The sequence below is a fragment of the Homalodisca vitripennis genome, chromosome 3, assembly GCF_021130785.1.
Source record: "Homalodisca vitripennis isolate AUS2020 chromosome 3, UT_GWSS_2.1, whole genome shotgun sequence".
Taxonomy (NCBI): Eukaryota; Metazoa; Arthropoda; class Insecta; order Hemiptera; family Cicadellidae; genus Homalodisca; species Homalodisca vitripennis.
This window is the reverse complement of record NC_060209.1, coordinates 195,437,061-195,456,543: the sequence shown is the minus strand read 5'-3', so window position 1 is coordinate 195,456,543 and position 19,483 is coordinate 195,437,061. Positions and strand designations below refer to the sequence as shown.

At 35.9% G+C, this 19,483-nt stretch overlaps 1 protein-coding gene across 1 annotated transcript in view; it reads left to right on the top strand.

Moving 5' to 3' along the window:
- Positions 1 to 6,392: 6,392 nt before the first annotated feature.
- The window catches only part of LOC124357977, a 75,936-nt gene continuing 62,845 nt past the window's right edge, over positions 6,393 to 19,483 (top strand). The window contains exon 1 of the mRNA XM_046810148.1: positions 6,393 to 6,689. Within this exon, the coding sequence (XP_046666104.1) occupies positions 6,455 to 6,689 (235 nt within the window). The 5' untranslated portion in view covers positions 6,393 to 6,454. The remainder of the gene's footprint in view (positions 6,690 to 19,483) is intronic.

Genomic DNA, 19,483 nt, shown 5'->3' with positions numbered 1-19,483 from the left:
ACTCGAGGGGCTGGAAAACTTCCTTTCTGCCTGCGTGTCTGTCCGGGCGATAACTCGAAAACGAACTGACCTAAATTGTCATTTTGCATTAAGATTTCAATGTGGCCTAAACTGTTTCATGATGGTTCCTATCGCTCCATAGAATGTTTCTGAGGGTTATCGTACATTTCAGATTTTACTTATGCATAACCATGATGTCAACAAGGGGATAGAGTAATACATACATTTTTAAACGAACGAAATATAAGGATTTTGTCATGTCACATTTTACAGACTAACTACTCTAACAAAAACCTTTGTAGACTAAGTGTTGTCTTGGATTAAAAAGAAAATTATGTCTACATTTATTATTTTAACTCTACAATGAACGATATTGTGGCAAGAGATGTCAATAAAGATCTTTTCTCTGTAGGCCTTAAATTATGCACTTTTCTATATACACACTGAGTTCTAAAATGGTGCATATAGAACCATGGAATTTGGTTACGCCTTATATCTTAACAGTGAAAGAAATTCATTTTGTCTACAGAGGGAGGATATAAAATGTCTTTCCTGCTTAATTATTTCCTTTTGTATCCGTCCACAGGACATCTCGAGATCGAAATGAGTTACACAATGTTGAAATTTTACTGTGAACTTAGCAAATCCTGTTACACGACACCCCTGTGTTTTGGTGTATTCCTACCCTGTGTAAATATTGGTTTTTGTATGCTGTCTGAGTTTTCATTTTCAGCGAACTCGTGCATTTGTTCTTTGTTCTAAACATTTTTACACTATTAGCACAGAGATCAGACAGTAACTCGGCGTTTATAAAACACTAATGAGGGAAGCAAATCCCACAGGACGTCATAAAAAGAGAGAATGTAAGAAATTCCGAGATGAAAGGAAAAGCTCCCAAGTGAACAATTCAATTAACGCTCTGCCCGAGTGTTTGCGACCGGCCTGGGCTGCGAGCTGCTTGGGATTGCACTACACTCTGCAGAGGCCGCCTTGTGACCACTACTGCAGTTATTACCTCAATAAAATAACATGTCATAATGTTCCACTAATAATATTTGTGTGCAGCCCAAACGATAACTTTCCCACACTAAATTTTTGTTATGTATAATATAACTTTCATAATTATATTGGCGCAATATTTAACATAATTTTACTCCGAACATAATATACACATTACATATTCAAAAATATTAAAAGGTTTTAACTCTTCTTCGTTGTCTAGTATTATCTCTAATCGTAGATAAAAATCTGGATAAATAACTCCTTATGCATTACCTAAAACGCCTTTTCCTTTTAGTACTATTCCAAACTATAAAATACATATTATGTATACTTACCTTCCCAATATGTAAAAGGATTATAAAATAAACTACAAACTACTTCCTTTACATAATCATTATCATTAATCCCTCTTGGATTTATATGCGCGGACCTAGCGTTGGCTTAAATTGGATTGTGTCCCATGGTGACCAACTTGACAACATTAAACCCGTTTTATTACCTAAGCAATGCATTAACTACAATTACATTAAAATTGACCTTACGCATGGATAAATGTTAAATCATGAATGGGAATGTTAGGTCATGTAATTGTATGTTGCAAATTTCGTATTACAATTTAGTTCATTGTAGAGTTTAAATAATAAATTTATACATAATTTTCTTTTTAATCCAAGAATACACCTAGTCAACAAAAGTTTGTGTTAGAGTAGTTAGCCTGTAAAATGTGACAGTTCGCTTATAAATTTATTTATTACTCTATCTCTTCGTTGACCTCATGGTTATCCATAAGTAAAATCTGAAATGTACGATAACCCTCGGCAACATTCTATGGAGCGATAGGAACCATCATCAAACAATTTAGGCCACATTGAAATCTTAATGCAAATTGACTATTTAGGTCAGTTCGTTTTCGACGTATCGCCCGGACAGACGCGCGGGCAGAAAGGAAGTTTACCAGCCCCTTGAGTGAGGCTTCGTTAACGCTCAGTTAATTACATAAAATATAGCTTTAACAAACATCGGGTTAAAAGCAACTACATTGAATTTGACAACATTAAAGCTGTTTTATTACTTAAGCAATGCATTAACTACAATTACATTAAAATTGGCCTTACGAGGGAGAAATGTTCACTCATGACTGGGAATGTTGGGTCATGCACTTGTATGTTGCAAATTTCGAATTCCAATTATTAGAAGTGTATAATATAATAATTTCTATGTTACAGGCTCGTCTGTAACACTACGACATAAATATTTATATTTTATTCTATTTACAATTCTAAAAAATATTTAATTTAAAATAAAAAAATAAAATATATACATTTTTTAAAATATTATATATTTAGGATTATTAAAAATACAAACCAAAATAATACATTTCTAAAATATAAATTATAAATATTTTAATATATTTATATATATTTTGTAAACATAAAATTCCGTTATTGTACTGATTGTGGTATAACTTTGAATAACAATTAAGTTTGTTTTTGGCAATCCAGTGTTTGTGAAAGTAACATGATTTTGTAAAGTTATACTTAGGTCGTATCGGTTTTCGATACAAAAAAACAATAAAAGTTAATCCTGACCTATCAAAAAGAATAAGACTTACAATAAATTAATGCGGGGTCATACTAAGATCAAGTTTATCTAGATTGAACCAGGCCGCTATATAATTTCTGTCGTGACGCTCTCCGTTTATTGGCCACTGCTCAGTTGCCAGTGGTTGGTTGCTGCGTGCAGGCGTATCGTAACCCGTTCATTATTCGCCTTTAATTGTTAATTGTTTGTATTAGAGATAGCGTGCACGGCATTGACACACGACATGTTTTCTTACTAATTCCTGTCACGATTGCTATGATCCATTTCTATATTTAGTTCCGTCTAGACTACTTTGTAGTCCATGAGTTATGTTACTTATTCACCCGAGAATTGCAAGTCTCTAAATGTTGCTATTTTTGTTTCATTTAACAATGACAGTGTCCAAAAACATCTGTTACGTTCTCAATGCTACACAAAATTGCATCTTTGATAAGCTACAAATGAATATCTTGAAGCGAAAGTAATGACATTAGCTCAACGAACCAGACAGAGTAAGCACTACTAAGTCAATGTTCGGGGAAAGTAAAACTCTCGCTGTCATAAACAGAATAAAACTGAAAGTTGTAAGATGTTGGAAACAAAGTTGACTAACAGAGTTTGAGAGCTAAAGGGAATACCCGAGTCCGAACAGAGAAGTATTAATACTTCCCTGACAGCATTTGTAGTGAGTGAATATTCCAAGGAATCGCTGTTACGTAGCGGAATTGCCAATAGTTCAATATAAAACTTTTTGGACTTATCTACAGAAATATACGCAAGTACGCGTAAACTATTGTACGTATAGATGCTGTTCATATTGAAGCACAATCGTTGCTTAAAAAGTTTTCTAGTTCAAAATCACAGGTGGTCAGAAACTAAATGGTGAGGGATTATATATCAAATTTAAAAATTGACTTCTACTAATACTTACAATAATTACGATTAATCCGCTCTATTGATCTCATTTAATTTTTGTTTTACGACTGAGTGAAAATAATTAGCTAGTAATTCAGAACAAATTGTGTACATAAAGACAATCTTAATCCAATACACTGCTACTAGTTACCGAAATCCTCATTCATTATTCAGAACAAATGACGTACATGAAACCAAACTAAAACCAATATATAGTATATATGGTTTTAGTTATATATATATATAACTAAAACCACTACTAGTTACCTGCATCTCCATTCATGGTTCAAAACGAATAGCGTAAATTAAGCCAATTTGAAACCAACAGGATACTACTAGTTACCTGCATCTTCATTCATGGTTCAAAACGAATAGCGTAAATGAAGCCAATTTGAAACCAACAGGATTCTACTAGTTACCTGCATCTTCATTCATGGTTCAAAACGAATAGCGTAAATGAAGCCAATTTGAAACCAACCTTCATTTTTCGTTCTGAAAAATGAACGAATATTTGGATTTCGGTAACTAGTAGCAGTGTATTGGATTAAGATTGTCTTTATGTACACAATTTGTTCTGAATTACTAGCTAATTATTTTCACTCAGTCGTAAAACAAAAATTAAATGAGATTAATAGAGCGGATTAATCGTAATTATTGTAAGTATTAGTAGAAGTCAATTTTTAAATTTGATATATAATCCCTCACCATTTAGTTTCTGACCACCTGTGATTTTGAACTAGAAAACTTTTTAAGAAACGATTGTGCTTCAATATGAACAGCATCTATACGTACAATAGTTTACGCGTACTTGCGTATATTTCTGTAGATAAGTCCAAAAAGTTTTATATTGAACTATTGGCAATTCCGCTACGTAACAGCTATTCCTTGGAATATTCACTCACTACAAATGCTGTCAGGGAAGTATTAATACTTCTCTGTTCGGACTCGGGTATTCCCTTTAGCTCTCAAACTCTGTTAGTCAACTTTGTTTCCAACATCTTACAACTTTCAGTTTTATTCTGTTTATGTCAGCGAGAGTTTTATTTCATTAATGGTTTAAAACGAATAGCGTAAATGAAGCCAATCTTAAACCAACAGGATACTACTAGTTACCTGCATCTTCATTCATGGTTCAGAGCGCATGGCGTAAATGGAGCCAATCTGAAACCAATATACTGCAACTAATTACCCGCAAAGATTATTCATATAAAGTTAAGACGTTTCGAGTTGATGTAGGTTGGCATATGCAAACAAATGTAATAACAAATGTATTGATAAAATATATACTTCATTTAGGTCCGATTACAGAGGGAGGGAGGGTAACAGGACTCAGCTCCACTCGTCAACCTAAGCTTATTGTACACCCAAGTTCCGCTAGTAGGGCCTTGCAACCCCTGTACCTTCAATGAGAGCTTCTGCCCTAGCTCTTAAAATAGGGCTCTTCTCCTAACCTCAAGCCTCTCACAATCCAAAATAATGTGTTTAACAGTCTCCTTAGGCTAATCTAAACCTAGAGTCCTCAGTATAGGAAATCCTTAGATGTGCAAGTGGTTTCTGAATTCACCGTATCCAGTAATAAGGGAAATCACGTGTATCAGTAGGTATTTGTTTAGCATCATTATGTTTAGCATCATTAACCAGTTCGTGAACTGGATTTTAGCTGGTTACCTCAAATGAGCTTCTTGATAAATGATTACACAGGGAAACTCTGCCACCGATGACAGTGCTCATCTCTGAACCATAAGCTGGGTAAAACTTGACTTCATTGTACCACAAGCTGGGTCAGGTTCTAAAAAGTGCCTATTTGAGCCACTTCTCGATAATTCGTCAGCGAGTTCATTGCCCCTAAAACAGGCATCTTTAGAAACCAAACTGAGATTACGATTATTTAAAAAGGATAAAGTCTTAAAGCCTTCCCATACCAGCCTTGAGTAAGTTGCCTAAGGGCCGTAAGAGAGATCTGGCTATCAGATAGTTTTACCGTTGATCGCAGTAATTCCTATTCAATCATATATTTACGCCAGCTAGATAGGGCATATGCACGCTTTAAAGACTGTGCAATGCTCTCCTAGACTTTCGCTGAGAGCTGTTATACGAGATGATCTCTACACTCCATAGCTGGCAAGATCTGCTCTCCATCTGTGGAACAAAACTAGATCACCTTTATCTAACTATACTCCCTCCTTCCTTTTACAGTGCTCCCAGGATCAGATAGCTATTACAAAGAATTTGCTAATTACAGACTCTTTTGCCATAGTGATGTAATATGCAATCTTACAGCGTTTTGACAATAATGCAGTGGCCGCAGCTTTCATACGATACGCGGATTTATATCCTTGGACCATGACTTGTAATTCTAGTGCTAGAAGACCTAGAAGGGCTGCTTCTAAAGGTTGATATTAACAAGCAAGCCAGTCTTTGTAAGCTGGTAAACCTGTATTTTACCGTGGCTTGCTCTGCCTTTTCTACCAGACTAGCGGGCCGGCCAGAGGTTATTTGGGGTCTTGTGGGGTTTTGTGCTACGCCCCGGTCCATGCCATCGACATCATGAGGACTTATGTTGCCTTGAGAAGCACGTTATTTAGGTTTAATATATACTTAAAATACATTTGAAAAATAATCACTTTAAAATAAATTATTAATTAAAATCCTGTGCTCTATATAAGAGCATGTAGAGCTAGGAACTAGATTAACAAGTTGTTTTGAAATATTAAATTGCTTTAAAACAAAATTACAATACTTATAAGAATGTTTCGGACACTAGTGTGAAATCTCTTTTGTCAACTTTTATAAATTTATCAACTGTGCCACAAGGTTTTAAGTTAAAAACTGTGACACAGCTGGAGTTTCAGAATTAAGCTGGTTAGTGTTTATACTTGGTTTTAACAATTAATTCACTTATCGTATATACTAAAATTGTGAATGTTGTGGACTTATTACATTGCGGGTGTTCCAGATGGCGAGTGGGGGAGGGCAGTATATGCGGAGTGCGCCGCTGAGACGACTGCGCCACCCTCTGGACGAGAGCCCCGTGTGGTCACTGCTAGGGTCGGCCCTAGGAGCGCTGGTAGCTCTGCTGGTAGGGCTGCCTGTGCTGCTGGTGTTGGCTGTCCTGCTCCCCTTCACGCTCGCGGCGAGATGGTTCCTGTTGCTGCTCTACTGGAACAGGCGCAGACCTCTCATCTCGGCTGGTAAATTCTCTTTACAGCCTGTAAAGTTGTAGTTAGATTAGTCACATCTATCTGAAGAGATCCAAAACAGAAACGAACTATCTACATCGTTTCGACTCAGAGACATCTGTACTACAAACAAATCTAATCTAGACGAATTGGTTCTCCCATTATCTCAGTATGTACACAATTGAGTGCATTACGGTGTTTCTGGGACGATCCCAAATCACGGAGGAGCAACTGAGTTTTCTACATATAACGTAGAGCAGTGGTGGGACGGGTGATTCAATACGAATGTTAAGTTTATTTCCATTTCACCTTCCACTTAGTGCAGTGTCTAGTCTTAACGCTGTGTCAGACTTGAAGCCTGAAATCTGGAATCAACATCCACCCGAAGAGATCTAAAACAGTCGGCGACGAAGAAGCTCACTACATCATTTCGATTCAGAGACACGCAGACTACAAACTTGAGTAATCTAAATAAATTGGCGTTCCCTTTGTCTCATAATGTGCACAATTGAGTGCACTACGGTGTTTCTAGGACGATAAAAAAATCACGGTGGAGCAACCGAGCTTTCTACACATAACGTAGAGAGTAACAAAAGTTCGTTTTGAGCTTCTTCGTCGGCGAATGTTTTGGACGTCTTGACATGCACTAAGTAGAAGGTGAAATGGAACCAAACTTAACATTCGTAATTACCTTAGGTTATACGGTACATACTCTTAACTCTTATAAGGACTGTGTAGCTCAAACAGTATATTTTGTTTACTCTCTAAATAATAATTAAACAACAATAATTTAATAGTTGTAAACATATTAATAAATCAGACACAATACATATTTAATGAAGAAAATATCTTATTTGGGACAAATGTCTTTGGTTGGTGTAAAAGTACTTTTTAGACTAATACAATTTTATACATAACAATTTCCATACCTTAGTCTGGGGATAATTATTGTAGCTATTTGAGCCATCTAAAATATGTTCGTTACTGATTTATAACGATTGTGAACAAATAAACATTAGGCTTGCTTGGATAAATAATTGATTCTGTGGCAAAGTACAGTCACAGCACGCACAAAGTTGTCTTATCAGAGGGATTAACGTTCGCTAAGCTGCTCTTGTGTCACTGAGACTCCAGAACTGTTTGTACTTTCCCAGTAATATTTGCCTACGCTCCTCGCTAACGCCTATTAACATCTCATACATATTAACAATCACTTTAGTGTTTAAACCCGCTCATATCTCGTTAATATTTGCCTTCGGTCCTCGCTAACTCCTATTAACATCTCATATATATTAAATATCCCTTAGTGTTCAAGCCCGCTCAAATCTCAGTAATATTTGCCTACGTTACTCGCTAACTCCTATTACATCTCATATATATTAACTATCACTTTAGTGTTTAAACCCGCTCATATCTCGTTAATATTTTCCTACGGTCGTCGCTAACTCCTATTAACATCTCATATATATTAAATATCACTTAGTGTTCAAGCCCGCTCAAATCTCAGTAATATTTTCCTACGGTCGTCGCTAACTCCTATTAACATCTCCTATATATTAAATATCACTTAGTGTTCAAGCCCGCTCAAATCTCAGTAATATTTGCCTACGGTCTTCGCTAACTTGGATTAACATCTTTTAAATATTAACTATAACGTAAACTATCACAGTGTTAAGCCCACTCACATATCGGTAATGCTCGTATTTGCCTAAGGTCTGTGCTAACATCTATTAACACCTCATATACATATATATATATATATATATATATATATATATATTTACTAACTCAACCAATGTAACTAACTAACCTTATTTATTAAGATGAATTACAACTTAGCTGATAATGTAGTCATGACAATCATGTACAATTTAGTTTCACACTACGTCAAAGATAGCGAAAATCTCAAAAAAATATTTGTACAAGTTCACGAAACAGTACCACAAGTGACAAGTACTGCTAAAGCAAGGAGTTGAAAAGCTTCCCGACAAAAAGTCGATGGATGAGAATATAAGCGGAGTGGAAAATTGACATGCGTACAGTGAATCCTTTGTCTCAAAACAAAGGCCTCTGTCATTCACTGTGTTATCAGTTTCATCACCAATTAAACTGATACCGACTTCTGTTGTTGTTTTTCCAAATACTCTTTTTGTGAATTAAAATAGTTTTTCGAACGTTTTAGGTGTTCTCCCTTAACAGCATCTGGAATATTTTATCATAACTGCAATCCTGTCTATGTTTATTAAAAATGATGATCTAGAAACTGATAAGCTGTAAATACGTATGGCCACCCTGACATCTTTGCATTAGTATTGAATAAAGTGAACTGTATAACTGGAAAAAAGCACATTTAGAAAAAAAAAACAAAATACTACGAGTTTAAAAACATCACTGTCATGGCAATTGAGAACCAAAGGAAGTTGCTACCGAGTTGTGTATTGTGCACAGTCTCATTCGTGGTGGTGAGTAGTTACAAAAAATTTGATTTCAAAACATTTCCACATACAACATTAAGTTTCTAAAATATGTTAACAATATTTATAAGCTCTATGTACACAAACGGTGTATCCATAGGTTTAAAACTCGGAGAATACACCATACGCTAACGCTCAGCCAATAAATGCGCAAGGGCAGGAAGTAAGACAACTTATGTAATAGTCAATAAATATTTAGAGGGCGATTAGAGAGGAAGAGGGACGCTGTTTTATTCAGCAGTGAGATGTTCCATTATTCAGCAGCCGCTTGGGACCGCTGAGTAACAGTCTTGTGTGTGTTTGTGTGTTTGCCGCGCTTGCTTGATTGCTTGCCGTCATCGCCTCGCATCACCACGCTGGGTCTTGTGGACAATGTGACTGGATGTTTAGAACAAAAAAACATTAATTGTCAATTTTAAGGCGGCGTGGCTTTTGCTTGTATACTCCCTGCATTCGCTTTGTAGCCTCATGCAATCCAGTTCTTTATTAATATCTAATTATCGTGGATTTTTACGATAAAAGTCCATCGTTGTAGTATCCATCGTTTTCCCGTGCACTACTGATCGTCACCGCGTGATCATGTGTACCAATAATAGCATCCGAATTAAATAATTTAGTCACGCTGTATGTTCACTCTATTTGTAATCTCTAATTTGTCGTCTATCACAGCGTTTCAGATTTTGGCTCGAAGGGAATTTTTATATTTTCCATTGCAGGGTTGCGTTTTAAGTTCCTTCGGCTGTCTCCATCTCAACCATGGTGTAAGGAGACAAGGGTGTGCTCATACGGTGAACGAAACTGTGTCGGCGGCGCGCATGACGTCACTCAGTCCGCAACGACACGCTGGCTTCCTGCTCTGTTGCGTGCTTTGCAGCGTTTCTCACAGCTGTGAGTTAATACAAGATTGTATTCTTTTGTTATATTGAAATTTGTTTTTAATATTAAAGTTTTGTTGAAGTTAGTCTTACGTAGAAAAGTTAGGACATTTATTAATTAAACATTAAAGCTACAATATGTTTAAACAATCCGACTCTTTAAAGGCCCCAAATAGTTTTTTATTTTAAATGTTTTGGTACTGTTCACTTAATTATGTTATAATTTTGTAAACAAATTATTTACACATTTTTTTGTCATAGCTGTATTTTAACGTTTCAATTCCGTAGCAAACTGTTTTTAGTAATAATACGAATATTTGTACTATGAAATAATAATAAATAACGATAATTTGAGGACATAATTATTATATAATTAATATATAACATTTAATATTAAAAACAAATATTCAATATAACAAAAGAATACAATCTTGTATTAACTCACAGCTGTGAGAAACGCTGCAAAGCACGCAACAGAGCAGGAAGCCAGCGTGTCGTTGCGGACTGAGTGACGTCATGCGCGCCGCCGACACAGTTTCGTTCACCGTATGAGCACACCCTTGTCTCCTTACACCATGCATCTCAACGTAAGACCTTCTCTTGGTTCGAGTGGGGGACGGTCATGTGTTTTTCTTAAACAGGTGGACAACAGAGCGATTTTGTGCCTCTCGGTTGCATGGTGAGCTTTTACACGTCGACGCATAGGAGATCAGAGAGGCGTTATTTTGTTTCTTGTTCGAGTGAAAGTGAACGCCTGACATTTCATTTTTGTTTGCAACAGGTGGCACTCACTGTTGTAATATATTGTCAGTGTTGACTCAACAGATGTTCTGTTGCTCCTCTGTTTGTCATATCATTTAAATCATAAGTGAGACTAAGATCCGTTGTTGTTAAAAGTTCTTTACCTGTCATTCTTGTGGCGTCTAAAAAAATGTGCATTTTATTTAATCTCATCCAAATTTTTTCAAATATACCAAGTGTTCTAAACGTAGATATTCTACGAAAAATGATTTTCATTTCATGTACAAGACAGTCTGCCTATGTTTCAGAATTCATGACCATATTCTGGATAGTTTCAAAAACTGAGTAACAAGGTCAAAGTTGAAACGTCTTACATATTGAATATTATGTCCTTTGTAAGATTTACATAATTTATTACCTTATCTTCAATGAATTGAACTGCCCAAAACGATATGGAGTGGACTTTTAGAAGCATTGAATATTTTAAATACGAGTAGTTCTCGTGCATGTTTGTGTAATTGATATTATGTATTGCGTAGTAATACATTTCACAAAGAAAATAAGGCTCGCTCCAGAACACATGGACGGAAGTGATTGAGGAGAAGTGTTGTGAAACGAGTCAACAGTTGAGTTAGAAACTACACATGAGGTGGGGAAAGCCGTCAGTGAACACCGTGCAACTGTACTCCAAGGGGGAGGGCTAGTCCTCCAATAGGCTATTTCGGAAGAAGCTGAAGCAATTTTATAATTAATCAAGAAACCCCACAGAGACTATAGAATCGCGAAACCCGAGGTTGATAACTTGTATTAAACAAACGCTGCACTAAGTAGAAGGTGAAATGGAACCAAACTTAACATTCGTAATTACCTTAGGTTATACGGTACATGCTTTTAACTCTTATAAGGACTGTGTAGCTCAAACAGTATATTTTGTTTAGTCTCTAAATAATAATTAAACAACAATACTTTAATAGTTGTAAACATATTAATAAATCAGAAACAATACATATTTAATGAAGAAAATATCTTATTTGGGACAAATGTCTTTGGTTGGTGTAAAAGTACTTTTTAGACTAATACAATTTTATACATAACAATTTCCATACCTTAGTCTGGGGATAATTATTGTAGCTATTTGAGCCATCTAAAATATGTTCGTTACTGATTTATAACGATTGTGAACAAATAAACATTAGGCTTGCTTGGATAAATAATTAATTCTGTGGCAAAGTACAGTCACAGCACGCACAAAGTTGTCTTATCTGAGGGATTAACGTTCGCTAAGCTGCTCTTGTGTCACTGAGACTCCGGAACTGTTTGTACTTTCCCAGTAATATTTGCCTACGCTCCTCGCTAACGCCTATTAACATCTCATACATATTAACAATCACTTTAGTGTTTAAACCCGCTCATATCTCGTTAATATTTGCCTTCGGTCCTCGCTAACTCCTATTAACATCTCATATATATTAAATATCCCTTAGTGTTCAAGCCCGCTCAAATCTCAGTAATATTTGCCTACATTACTCGCTAACTCCTATTACATCTCATATATATTAACTATCACTTTAGTGTTTAAACCCGCTCATATCTCGTTAATATTTTCCTACGGTCGTCGCTAACTCCTATTAACATCTCATATATATTAAATATCACTTAGTGTTCAAGCCCGCTCAAATCTCAGTAATATTTGCCTACGGTCCTCGCTAACTCCTATTAACATCTCATATATATTAAATATCACTTAGTGTTCAAGCCCACTCAAATCTCAGTAATATTTGCCTACGGTCTTCGCTACCTTGGATTAACATCTTTTAAACATTAACTATAACGTAAACTATCACAGTGTTAAGCCCACTCACATATCGGTAATGCTCGTATTTGCCTAAGGTCTGTGCTAACATCTATTAACACCTCATATATATATATATATATATATATATATATATATATATATATATATATATATAGTAAATTTTCAATATAACTAACTAACCTTATTTATTAAGATGAATTACAACTTAGCTGATAATGTAGTCATGACAATCATGTACAATTTAGTTTCACACTACGTCAAAGATAGCGAAAATCTCAAAAAAATATTTGTACAAGTTCACGAAGCAGTACCACAAGTGACAAGTACTGCTAAAGCAAGGAGTTGAAAAGCTTCCCGACAAAAAGTCGATGGATGAGAATATAAGCGGAGTGGAAAATTGACATGCGTACGGTGATACCTTTGTCTCAAAACAAAGGCCTCTGTCATTCACTGTGTTATCAGTTTCATCACCAATTAAACTGATACCGACTTCTGTTGTTGTTTTTCCAAATACTCTTTTTGTGAATTAAAATAGTTTTTCGAACGTTTTAGGTGTTCTCCCTTAACAGCATCTGGAATATTTTATCATAACTGCAATCCTGTCTATGTTTTTTAAAAATGATGATCTAGAAACTGATAAGCTGTAAATACGTATGGCCACCCTGACATCTTTGCATTAGTATTGAATAAAGTGAACTGTACAACTGGAAAAAAGCACATTTAGAAAAAAAAAAACAAAATACTACGAGTTTAAAAACATCACTGTCATGGCAATTGAGAACCAAAGGAAGTTGCTACCGAGTTGTGTATTGTGCACAGTCTCATTCGTGGTGGTGAGTAGTTACAAAAAATTTGATTTCAAAACATTTCCACATACAACATTAAGTTTCTAAAATATGTTAACAATATTTATAAGCTCTATGTACACAAACGGTGTATCCATAGGTTTAAAACTCGGAGAATACACCATACGCTAACGCTCAGCCAATAAATGCGCAAGGGCAGGAAGTAAGACAACTTATGTAATAGTCAATAAATATTTAGAGGGCGATTAGAGAGGAAGAGGGACGCTGTTTTATTCAGCAGTGAGATGTTCCATTATTCAGCAGCCGCTTGGGACCGCTGAGTAACAGTCTTGTGTGTGTTTGTGTGTTTGCCGCGCTTGCTTGATTGCTTGCCGTCATCGCCTCGCATCACCACGCTGGGTCTTGTGGACAATGTGACTGGATGTTTAGAACAAAAAAACATTAATTGTCAATTTTAAGGCGGCGTGGCTTTTGCTTGTATACTCCCTGCATTCGCTTTGTAGCCTCATGCAATCCAGTTCTTTATTAATATCTAATTATCGTGGATTTTTACGATAAAAGTCCATCGTTGTAGTATCCATCGTTTTCCCGTGCACTACTGATCGTCACCGCGTGATCATGTGTACCAATAATAGCATCCGAATTAAATAATTTAGTCACGCTGTATGTTCACTCTATTTGTAATCTCTAATTTGTCGTCTATCACAGCGTTTCAGATTTTGGCTCGAAGGGAATTTTTATATTTTCCATTGCAGGGTTGCGTTTTAAGTTCCTTCGGCTGTCTCCATCTCAACCATGGTGTAAGGAGACAAGGGTGTGCTCATACGGTGAACGAAACTGTGTCGGCGGCGCGCATGACGTCACTCAGTCCGCAACGACACGCTGGCTTCCTGCTCTGTTGCGTGCTTTGCAGCGTTTCTCACAGCTGTGAGTTAATACAAGATTGTATTCTTTTGTTATATTGAAATTTGTTTTTAATATTAAAGTTTTGTTGAAGTTAGTCTTACGTAGAAAAGTTAGGACATTTATTAATTAAACATTAAAGCTACAATATGTTTAAACAATCCGACTCTTTAAAGGCCCCAAATAGTTTTTTATTTTAAATGTTTTGGTACTGTTCACTTAATTATGTTATAATTTTGTAAACAAATTATTTACACATTTTTTTGTCATAGCTGTATTTTAACGTTTCAATTCCGTAGCAAACTGTTTTTAGTAATAATACGAATATTTGTACTATGAAATAATAATAAATAACGATAATTTGAGGACATAATTATTATATAATTAATATATAACATTTAATATTAAAAACAAATATTCAATATAACAAAAGAATACAATCTTGTATTAACTCACAGCTGTGAGAAACGCTGCAAAGCACGCAACAGAGCAGGAAGCCAGCGTGTCGTTGCGGACTGAGTGACGTCATGCGCGCCGCCGACACAGTTTCGTTCACCGTATGAGCACACCCTTGTCTCCTTACACCATGCATCTCAACGTAAGACCTTCTCTTGGTTCGAGTGGGGGACGGTCATGTGTTTTTCTTAAACAGGTGGACAACAGAGCGATTTTGTGCCTCTCGGTTGCATGGTGAGCTTTTACACGTCGACGCATAGGAGATCAGAGAGGCGTTATTTTGTTTCTTGTTCGAGTGAAAGTGAACGCCTGACATTTCATTTTTGTTTGCAACAGGTGGCACTCACTGTTGTAATATATTGTCAGTGTTGACTCAACAGATGTTCTGTTGCTCCTCTGTTTGTCATATCATTTAAATCATAAGTGAGACTAAGATCCGTTGTTGTTAAAAGTTCTTTACCTGTCATTCTTGTGGCGTCTAAAAAAATGTGCATTTTATTTAATCTCATCCAAATTTTTTCAAATATACCAAGTGTTCTAAACGTAGATATTCTACGAAAAATGATTTTCATTTCATGTACAAGACAGTCTGCCTATGTTTCAGAATTCATGACCATATTCTGGATAGTTTCAAAAACTGAGTAACAAGGTCAAAGTTGAAACGTCTTACATATTGAATATTATGTCCTTTGTAAGATTTACATAATTTATTACCTTATCTTCAATGAATTGAACTGCCCAAAACGATATGGAGTGGACTTTTAGAAGCATTGAATATTTTAAATACGAGTAGTTCTCGTGCATGTTTGTGTAATTGATATTATGTATTGCGTAGTAATACATTTCACAAAGAAAATAAGGCTCGCTCCAGAACACATGGACGGAAGTGATTGAGGAGAAGTGTTGTGAAACGAGTCAACAGTTGAGTTAGAAACTACACATGAGGTGGGGAAAGCCGTCAGTGAACACCGTGCAACTGTACTCCAAGGGGGAGGGCTAGTCCTCCAATAGGCTATTTCGGAAGAAGCTGAAGCAATTTTATAATTAATCAAGAAACCCCACAGAGACTATAGAATCGCGAAACCCGAGGTTGATAACTTGTATTAAACAAACGCTGCACTAAGTAGAAGGTGAAATGGAACCAAACTTAACATTCGTAATTACCTTAGGTTATACGGTACATGCTTTTAACTCTTATAAGGACTGTGTAGCTCAAACAGTATATTTTGTTTAGTCTCTAAATAATAATTAAACAACAATACTTTAATAGTTGTAAACATATTAATAAATCAGAAACAATACATATTTAATGAAGAAAATATCTTATTTGGGACAAATGTCTTTGGTTGGTGTAAAAGTACTTTTTAGACTAATACAATTTTATACATAACAATTTCCATACCTTAGTCTGGGGATAATTATTGTAGCTATTTGAGCCATCTAAAATATGTTCGTTACTGATTTATAACGATTGTGAACAAATAAACATTAGGCTTGCTTGGATAAATAATTAATTCTGTGGCAAAGTACAGTCACAGCACGCACAAAGTTGTCTTATCTGAGGGATTAACGTTCGCTAAGCTGCTCTTGTGTCACTGAGACTCCGGAACTGTTTGTACTTTCCCAGTAATATTTGCCTACGCTCCTCGCTAACGCCTATTAACATCTCATACATATTAACAATCACTTTAGTGTTTAAACCCGCTCATATCTCGTTAATATTTGCCTTCGGTCCTCGCTAACTCCTATTAACATCTCATATATATTAAATATCCCTTAGTGTTCAAGCCCGCTCAAATCTCAGTAATATTTGCCTACATTACTCGCTAACTCCTATTACATCTCATATATATTAACTATCACTTTAGTGTTTAAACCCGCTCATATCTCGTTAATATTTTCCTACGGTCGTCGCTAACTCCTATTAACATCTCATATATATTAAATATCACTTAGTGTTCAAGCCCGCTCAAATCTCAGTAATATTTGCCTACGGTCCTCGCTAACTCCTATTAACATCTCATATATATTAAATATCACTTAGTGTTCAAGCCCACTCAAATCTCAGTAATATTTGCCTACGGTCTTCGCTACCTTGGATTAACATCTTTTAAACATTAACTATAACGTAAACTATCACAGTGTTAAGCCCACTCACATATCGGTAATGCTCGTATTTGCCTAAGGTCTGTGCTAACATCTATTAACACCTCATATATATATATATATATATATATATATATATATATATATATATATAGTAAATTTTCAATATAACTAACTAACCTTATTTATTAAGATGAATTACAACTTAGCTGATAATGTAGTCATGACAATCATGTACAATTTAGTTTCACACTACGTCAAAGATAGCGAAAATCTCAAAAAAATATTTGTACAAGTTCACGAAGCAGTACCACAAGTGACAAGTACTGCTAAAGCAAGGAGTTGAAAAGCTTCCCGACAAAAAGTCGATGGATGAGAATATAAGCGGAGTGGAAAATTGACATGCGTACGGTGATACCTTTGTCTCAAAACAAAGGCCTCTGTCATTCACTGTGTTATCAGTTTCATCACCAATTAAACTGATACCGACTTCTGTTGTTGTTTTTCCAAATACTCTTTTTGTGAATTAAAATAGTTTTTCGAACGTTTTAGGTGTTCTCCCTTAACAGCATCTGGAATATTTTATCATAACTGCAATCCTGTCTATGTTTTTTAAAAATGATGATCTAGAAACTGATAAGCTGTAAATACGTATGGCCACCCTGACATCTTTGCATTAGTATTGAATAAAGTGAACTGTACAACTGGAAAAAAGCACATTTAGAAAAAAAAAACAAAATACTACGAGTTTAAAAACATCACTGTCATGGCAATTGAGAACCAAAGGAAGTTGCTACCGAGTTGTGTATTGTGCACAGTCTCATTCGTGGTGGTGAGTAGTTACAAAAAATTTGATTTCAAAACATTTCCACATACAACATTAAGTTTCTAAAATATGTTAACAATATTTATAAGCTCTATGTACACAAACGGTGTATCCATAGGTTTAAAACTCGGAGAATACACCATACGCTAACGCTCAGCCAATAAATGCGCAAGGGCAGGAAGTAAGACAACTTATGTAATAGTCAATAAATATTTAGAGGGCGATTAGAGAGGAAGAGGGACGCTGTTTTATTCAGCAGTGAGATGTTCCATTATTCAGCAGCCGCTTGGGACCGCTGAGTAACAGTCTTGTGTGTGTTTGTGTGTTTGCCGCGCTTGCTTGATTGCTTGCCGTCATCGCCTCGCATCACCACGCTGGGTCTTGTGGACAATGTGACTGGATGTTTAGAACAAAAAAACATTAATTGTCAATTTTAAGGCGGCGTGGCTTTTGCTTGTATACTCCCTGCACTCGCTTTGTAGCCTCATGCAATCCAGTTCTTTATTAATATCTAATTATCGTGGATTTTTACGATAAAAGTCCATCGTTGTAGTATCCATCGTTTTCCCGTGCACTACTGATCGTCACCGCGTGATCATGTGTACCAATAATAGCATCCGAATTAAATAATTTAGTCACGCTGTATGTTCACTCTATTTGTAATCTCTAATTTGTCGTCTATCACAGCGTTTCAGATTTTGGCTCGAAGGGAATTTTTATATTTTCCATTGCAGGGTTGCGTTTTAAGTTCCTTCGGCTGTCTCCATCTCAACCATGGTGTAAGGAGACAAGGGTGTGCTCATACGGTGAACGAAACTGTGTCGGCGGCGCGCATGACGTCACTCAGTCCGCAACGACACGCTGGCTTCCTGCTCTGTTGCGTGCTTTGCAGCGTTTCTCACAGCTGTGAGTTAATACAAGATTGTATTCTTTTGTTATATTGAAATTTGTTTTTAATATTAAAGTTTTGTTGAAGTTAGTCTTACGTAGAAAAGTTAGGACATTTATTAATTAAACATTAAAGCTACAATATGTTTAAACAATCCGACTCTTTAAAGGCCCCAAATAGTTTTTTATTTTAAATGTTTTGGTACTGTTCACTTAATTATGTTATAATTTTGTAAACAAATTATTTACACATTTTTTTGTCATAGCTGTATTTTAACGTTTCAATTCCGTAGCAAACTGTTTTTAGTAATAATACGAATATTTGTACTATGAAATAATAATAAATAACGATAATTTGAGGACATAATTATTATATAATTAATATATAACATTTAATATTAAAAACAAATATTCAATATAACAAAAGAATACAATCTTGTATTAACTCACAGCTGTGAGAAACGCTGCAAAGCACGCAACAGAGCAGGAAGCCAGCGTGTCGTTGCGGACTGAGTGACGTCATGCGCGCCGCCGACACAGTTTCGTTCACCGTATGAGCACACCCTTGTCTCCTTACACCATGCATCTCAACGTAAGACCTTCTCTTGGTTCGAGTGGGGGACGGTCATGTGTTTTTCTTAAACAGGTGGACAACAGAGCGATTTTGTGCCTCTCGGTTGCATGGTGAGCTTTTACACGTCGACGCATAGGAGATCAGAGAGGCGTTATTTTGTTTCTTGTTCGAGTGAAAGTGAACGCCTGACATTTCATTTTTGTTTGCAACAGGTGGCACTCACTGTTGTAATATATTGTCAGTGTTGACTCAACAGATGTTCTGTTGCTCCTCTGTTTGTCATATCATTTAAATCATAAGTGAGACTAAGATCCGTTGTTGTTAAAAGTTCTTTACCTGTC